The sequence below is a fragment of the Anoplophora glabripennis genome, unplaced genomic scaffold (assembly GCF_000390285.2).
Source record: "Anoplophora glabripennis isolate ALB-LARVAE unplaced genomic scaffold, Agla_2.0 scaffold1641, whole genome shotgun sequence".
Classification (NCBI taxonomy): domain Eukaryota; kingdom Metazoa; phylum Arthropoda; class Insecta; order Coleoptera; family Cerambycidae; genus Anoplophora; species Anoplophora glabripennis.
The window spans coordinates 39017-46978 of record NW_019417793.1 but is presented as its reverse complement, the minus strand read 5'-3'; the positions used below and the strand labels follow the sequence as shown (position 1 = coordinate 46978).

Genomic DNA, 7962 nt, shown 5'->3' with positions numbered 1-7962 from the left:
GCTTTGACAGATGACGTTTAAGTTCATTTGCTATACGCTACGCCCTACGTCCAAATTTTCAGAACCAACTTGACCACGTTTTTATTTGAACGCTTGTTATATACATTGCTACTTCATCCGGACTACTTTTGTTAGCAAGAGAAAAAACTACTTGTTTTAATTCATTCTTGCTTAATATTTTAAATTCAGAGAAATTGGTTACCCCACTTTTTATTGAAAAAATTGGATCATTACTAGGTATATGTTGTACAATATCGTTGATACTATTTACAAAAAACTCATTAAATTTTTTAACTATGTCACAAATTATTTACCAGTAGGCCATTGAAGTCAATGTCAATATCATCTTTTGATTTTTGCCGTGTTATATGTTTCCGAGAGTTCCACATTTGTTTTGCATCGCGACAAAAATCAATTTTTTGTTTATATCTACATTTTTCTACTCTAATTATGCTAAGTTCTTGATTTCTGTTTTGTTTATAAGTCTCCCAGTCATTCTCTGCCCTTATTATTTTATGCTGTTTATACGATTTGTCCCTTTTCTTTATGGCATCTAAATCCTTATTATTAAACCACCCATTATATTTACCATGAAGCACATCTCGTTTTGGTGTTAATTTATCTATGATTTTTCTTATTCCACACAAAAAACCCTCATATTTGTCGTCGATTTTATTACTATTATAATTAAAATTACTCAAAAAATTCACATCAGTGTGAAACTGTTCAAAATTTTCTAGTCTCTTCCTAATTGATATTTTCCTGCCAAGTTGATAATCTCGAATATAGATTCCAAGACAGCTATAGTTACATATAGTAGGTTCATTTAATACTGTCGCCTCAATATTTTTGTCATTACAAAATACCAAATCAATAAGAGATGCTCCACCATCATGAAAATGTGTATCTGAAGTTACTAATTGATTTAATCCATAATCTTGAGAAAGAGTTTTTAGTTTAGCTAAATACGTTGAATTTACTTTCCAATTAATATTAAAATCACCTATCAATAAGACGCTGTGATCTATATTCATAAAATTATTTTCCAACCAATCTTCAATAAAATCCAAAATTACACTATGCGACTGACTTGATGGTGAATCATACACGCCAGCAACCGAGATTAATTCACTTTTTATTTTTAATTTTATCGCCAAAAACCAGACATTCATATTAATTACATGAGTGAAAGAAACAGTACATCTAATATCTGATATAATATAAAAAATCACACCTCCAGTGTATCTACTTTCTTAATATATCCTTTCAATATCATCTATGTCCTCAGTAATATGTGTTTCAGTTAAACATATTGCCATAGGATTTCTAATCTGTGTAAAATATTTGATTTCATCAAAATATCCCATTAGTCTTTGTGTATTTAATAAGAATACATCATTACTTAATTGCTATTGACTTTGATATTTCTTTTTTCAATCATTTGCTTTCTTTGCAATACAGGACAGGACTTATATGATTACAATCTACATTTAATTGGATCATTAGCAGTAGCATCCACACAGTTTTTGCATACATCATTAGAATTACAATTTTCGGTTTTATGTGAACCTGTACAACATATTTGTACAAATGTTTAAACTGTGCCAACTCTGTATCTTTGTATAAAGAAATATTCAGTTTTTCAGGATTATTACACTGTTTGTACTTTTTCTCCCCTATATTCACTAACTGTTGGCATATATTACTATATAACTCCATTATCAACATCACCAATAAACCAACAATTTTACACCATATACTACAGGTCCAAATCTATCTGATGATATAACTTTTGTAATTATAGTCTTCAATTTTCCACCAATTTTTAATTTTTAAGTAGGAGCAATAGTAAAACATACACATATCCACTAGCTACACCTTTTTTTTGTGAAGAATTTATAAATGGCTCGTACTTCTCTTTGTGTCGACTGCTAAAAATGGTGAGCTGGATTAAAGATGAAATCACTGCCTATTATTTTGGGATACGACTATAGGTAAATGCTTACACTTGTTCGATATTGAAAAATAATTTTAATTCCTTGTAGAAAAAAATAACCAAATTTCTCCAATATGAGCCAAATTTGGAAGAACAACACAATGCATACAACTTGAATTGAAGATTACATAGAAAAAACTGAAAGTCTATGTCCATAACACAAGAACGTGGAGACTTGTCCAAACAAATACAATTGCTGGATATTTAAAATAAATGTTAAATAAAAATTTTATTGCAAATAAGTTTACATTTTTTCTTACAAAGCAAAGTGAACAATAATATACTAGTTATAAATCATACAAAACTATTTTAAAAATCAGCCAAATAGTGTCAAAAAAGTTCATTTTTATTAATAACTAATCACCAAAATGTATCAATTTATAATTGTGGTGTCAAAGTCATTAGATACTGTAATGTCAACTTTAAACAAAGATCCAAAAAGACTGGATTGGCTTATTAAGTTAATAGATTTTCTGCACAGGTTTTCAAATGCTCATACAAGTCACTTTTAAAAGCTAGTCCAGTCCTTTACTACCAATCAAATATATTCAAACATACATCTTCAACCAATAATCTAATTGCATAAAGTTGATTTCAAATTTGATTTATATCAGTGCAGGTCTTAATTCAACACGGTTCAGAAAAAGAATAAGATATTATTTCTATGTGTAGGAGCCCTGTACTTACAGGAAAAAAAATATTTTGTGATATAGTACATAGATTTATATTGTAAGGATAACCTCTATATTCCACTGAAACTGTTTTGTCAATTATATTTAATATTAGAAAAGGAAAAGATTGCAGTATGTACCGCTACAGAAATTGTTTTGGTTGCTTTTTTTTCATTTAACCATTTTGTACACAGCAATTTTGTTCGTTTGATTTCCATTGAGTTAATCTCTATTAAATAAGATTCCTTACTGCTTTCTTTATCTAATTATTAAATAAAATATAAAACAAATTTCATTTTTTTAGTAATTAGTTGAAAAAAATCTTTAAATTATCAAATATCTAAAATAAAATTTATGACTGTCAATATACTGCTTAGAACATTTCGATTTTTAAAACAATAATAATGTATAACCTTCGCAATAAGAATTTTGAAATCAGTTTGAAAAGTGAAAATTACGTGTAACTACTTTTATATCACAATGGTTAGTTAACATCTAAGTAATATTGGGCCTAAAACAATATAATTTATCGTAACTGTGTTTTAAAGAACATACAAATTAGTTAAAATAACATTAATTTACACTGATTTCCAATACCATTATTTATGTCTACTTAACAAGAAAATTTAGTTTAGATTCCTTTTGAATATTAAAGTAATTTAAACATTAAAATATTTTATCTATTTCAAATTGTTTTTATTGTGCAATTATAATAAAAAAAATTTGGTAAAATTATATGCATTAGCTAGATGTCAAAAAATATCAAAATTCCTAATTATTAACATGGTGATTAGTTATGAAATAGGGTGATATTAGTTTATGTTAATGAAATGGTGCAAATTATATTACGTGGATAATTTTGATACAGTAATAATGAATAATAATGCCATATACACATCACAAACACAAGATAATTAGAATGATTCAACTACCCATGCAAAACATTAATAAATATATAACAAAACTACAGTTAAACTAAATTATCCAGTTAAGCAAAACATCCTTGTTTGGAAAATGTGACATTAAAAAAATTTTTTTATTAAAATTAAATTTTTCAATTGAATAAAATAACCTAATACCGTCATATATTATTGGGAAATAGGTAAAGTGTAGGCTACTAGTAAGGTTCCACAGTCAATATCCTTTTTTTCCAATTTTCACTGTAGGTTATGATTTACATTTATTAACAGATGACAGAGTATGAACAATAAATAATTTCAAAGAAATTTTGACTTTTTATAGAATGTAAATCTATGCCAGTCTTAAAAATTTGAGATCTCAAAATTTGACAGCCTGTGAAAAATGAAAAACAAAATATAAATAAAACGTTTTCCTTTCGTTACAGTTTGTATAATAAGGGAGCCAATATCATCGACTAAATGTCACTACACCTATTTCCCCTAAATATGAGGGTCTTTTTGCTTAGAAATTAAAATTTTAACTTTTAAATATAAATTTGTTTTGTAACTGTTAAATTCTGAAAATTAAATGACATTTTATATCACTTTTAAAAGCAATGAGGTTATGACAATATACAAATAAATTTCTGTATTTGTTAACTAAGTAAATATACTACACATAAAAGCTCCTACCTTAAATGGATAAAAAACCACCATGTACATACAAATGATACAATGTTCCTTTTTGTTTTTCTGTGGAACCAAGAAAATCATAACAAACTAATAACAAAATATACTTTCTAAGGTAATTATAACCAAATGGTGTTTGTGCTGTATCGGGTGGCACTCTGTAAGATTAAGTAATAATTGGAGTGATCATATACATGTCTCTTTCTCATCTTGTCATCATTTCAAATTATATATACATATTAATACACTCACATACATGCATACATACATACATACAAACATTACATATATATACACACACACACATATGAGAGTAAATTCTTGAAGTTTATATAAAGGATCCATATTATTACTTGTGCCCCGTAAATTGTGACAGAAATTTTAACATACTAACGAAATGGTAACGTTTATACCTAAATTTCCATTATCCGCAAAATGTTGGGCAATAGAGTTATCAAAAACAAGGCAATCTGAACCCATTATCGCTGATGCAACTCCTTCATGGCTTGACCTTGGCATCGCTTCCCATATCAGTCGACGTCTGTTACCATTTAGTTCCAACCTAAAAGAGTGGAGTATTATTTACTAATAGATACACAATTTTAGTTACCTACTTTTCATAATAGGGTCATGCCTCACTTCTTTGATTTTTTAAAAAAGGTTTGTCTAAAATATTTAATCAATGATTTGTATTTAGGAACCCAAATGGGTTAATTAAATGACCCTTATCGAATAAAAAACTGATTACTTTTTTATTTGCGATTTCTGAAAAAAGTATTTTGTATTAAATATCATTTAAAAAAGGCTCTGCTTATTTCAACGCGATAACATTAATTGTTATCAAGAAAAACATAATTAAATGTTTAATATTTTGTAACCACTTCCATTCAAATTGTAGTAAATTACTATTTTTAAATTTGTTTTTTTTTTCAAACAGTTAATGTTATCGAATAAGGTTGCCAAAATCTACAAGAAGTTATGATAAATTTTTTACTCAAGAAAGGTTATTAGAGTTGCAGTCTTGATGAGTTCTTTTTTGTAGGTGCATTTTATTACCATAAGGCTATAAAAAAATAATAATTTTGAGGTTGATAGAAATTATAAACAAAAAAGTAGAGATGGGCAATGGGAAATTTTCCGTCCCGGAAAGTTTCCAAAATGGAAATTTTCCGGGAAGAAATAATCGAAACTTGAGAAATTTGCCCTGGAAAGTTTCTGAAAAAATTTCCGTCGGAAATTTTCGGGGAATATTTCTAACAATTTGTAAACTTGGAGCCAATTTTACTTCTAACTTCTATGAACATACACAAAAAATCGTTGGTTAATTTCGGATTTTCGGTTAATTCGGAATACCAGAAGACCATATTATCCAAATAAGTTAGAAAACACTTACACTTACTTATTTTAATCTTTGTTAAGTCTACAATCTACATAATAGAGAGCAATACAAGACTCATAAATTGCCTCATTTTCAAATTTAATATGAATTTTGATAGTTGAACCAAAGTACAATTACATTTTAAAACTAGTATAATTATTTAATGTATTTACTATTTGTTAAAAAATAAAGATAAATATTGTATACTGTATAGTGTTTACGCACTGTAACCCTCAGCATGTAAATTTTTCTAACGGATGATTAATACATAATATATATTTTTCCAATATTTATACCAATATAAATAAAAATGTATATAAGTATTTGGCCTTTTTGGAAAGCTGATGGTATGTAGAACACAATACCACATCCAAAAAAAAATTTTTGACATTTTCGGAAAATTTCCGGAATTTTCAATGGAAACTTTCCAGGAATTTTCATAGTTTGGGAATTTTCCCATCTCTACAAAAAAGTAATTAATGCCATTCGTGTGACTTTAGTCTAAAAGATTTTCCAAAAGTATGGAAACCCCAAAAATCTGTGGGAAAGCATTTTTGGGATAAATGGTGAGGACAAAGGTCTCAGCATTTTCCACGGCGCATCCGATGATAACCTTGACCTTAAGGTCAAGGTCATCTCAAAATCAAGTCGTTTTTTTTTAAATGGCGACCCTCCCTTTCGACTCCAGAAATGGAAAAAGCAGAAAATTCTGCATCCGAATTTGTGACCTCAAGGTCAATGTCAGTTCAAGGTCAAATGTTGATATTTACTGTAATTTTTTATTTTTAACTACATAATCAGAGGGAGTGACAGTCTTTGAGTAGATAGCTGATGGTACTCCTTAGTGACTTTGATCTTGAGGTCAAGGTCGAAAGGACATGTCAATACAGCGTAGAATTCTACAGGTTATTATGATTTTAAACGTGATCTTAACGTCAATGGTCAAGATCAGGTAGAGGTCAAGTAATTATTCCGGTTGTCATTTTTTATTTTCAATGATGAAATAGAAGGGACTCACAATTTTTTAGTGACTGCAAGATCAAGGTTACTAAGGAGTACCATCAGGTATCTACTCAAAGACTGCCACTCCCTCTGATTTTGTAGTTAAAAATAAAAAATTACAGTAAAAATCAACATTTGACCTTGAACTGACCTTGACCATAGACCTTGTGGTCACAGTCAATGTCATATTCGGATGCAGAATTTTCTGCTTTTTCCATTTCTGAGGTTGAAAAGGAGGGTCACCATTTAAAAAAACCGACCTAATGTTGATATGATGTTGAAGGTCAAGGTTACAATCAGGTGCACCGTAAAAAATGCTGAAACTTTTGTCCTCACCATTTATCCCAAAAATGCTTTCCCGCTGAGATTTTTGGGGATTTCCATACTTTTGACTAACCCCGTATAATATTTTACATAGATTACACTTATGGAAACAAATTTATACAAGTAAAACTCAAAATGTTTTAATCCTTATTCCACAAACTAAATGTTAAATGTCACTATTAAGTCTTGCTATACATATAGACCATGTAACATGTAACCACTTCTATTAGGCAACCAAACTTGCACTAAAAGCAACAATTAACTCAAAATCCCCTAGAGGAAATGGTTCAGTCAAGTACATATTACATTTTCTATACAAAAACTTAATTTTATTCTGCAAAATGTGTTTATTTTATTTAAAAAAATGCTTCATAATTTTCTCACAAAAAAATTTGAATTTTTATCACTATCTAAATTGAAAAGTATTTTTTGTTGTTTGGAATAATAAATGTTAAAACTCAGAAACTATTAGATGTAATTTTCTATAAAATGATTGAAATCACAAAATCAGTGATCCAGGTGTTTTATCCGAATTACAGTTTATCTTATAATGCTAACACAAATAAGTTTCTTTACTCAGCTAATAAAAGTTTATTATATTATTCAAGTTCTTAACATATGTTCAAAATGACCACAGATATCTGCAGTTTCTGCTGCAGCATGTGCTGTTACTGTTGTTGAAAATATTGACAATGTGGTTTATCATCATGCATTTGTTCCAGGAGCTTGCTGTAAAACGTTCTCTATTACTATTTCTCAGTAAAAATTTGGGCCTCCGTCTTCTTGAAAGTACCACCTGCACACCTATTTTCTGAGGATGTAATGATATTTCAATAGTGTTACACAGATTTTCCGCAACTCAAGTTCTATAATTTAATTACATAACCAGATAAATGTACCAGAATAAAACATTAGATTAATATATCTAATTAGCATCATTTTTATGTTCATTAAACCAATAGCAATATTATATTCATTCGTTTGACAGGTGGACGTAACTCT

At 28.6% G+C, this 7962-nt stretch overlaps 1 protein-coding gene across 2 annotated transcripts in view; it reads right to left on the bottom strand.

Annotated features, from left to right (window-relative positions):
* Positions 1–2212: 2212 nt before the first annotated feature.
* LOC108916612 (E3 ubiquitin-protein ligase SIAH1) overlaps positions 2213–7962 on the bottom strand; it is a 42780-nt gene continuing 37030 nt past the window's right edge. The window contains exon 5 of one of the 2 annotated variants that reach the window (XM_018722907.2): positions 2213–4818. In XM_018722907.2, coding sequence (XP_018578423.1) covers positions 4638–4818 — 181 coding nt within the window. In that variant the 3' untranslated portion in view covers positions 2213–4637. Of the gene's footprint in view, positions 4819–7631; positions 7772–7962 lie in introns of those variants that run through there. The other variant, XM_018722908.2, reaches the window with a different exon arrangement.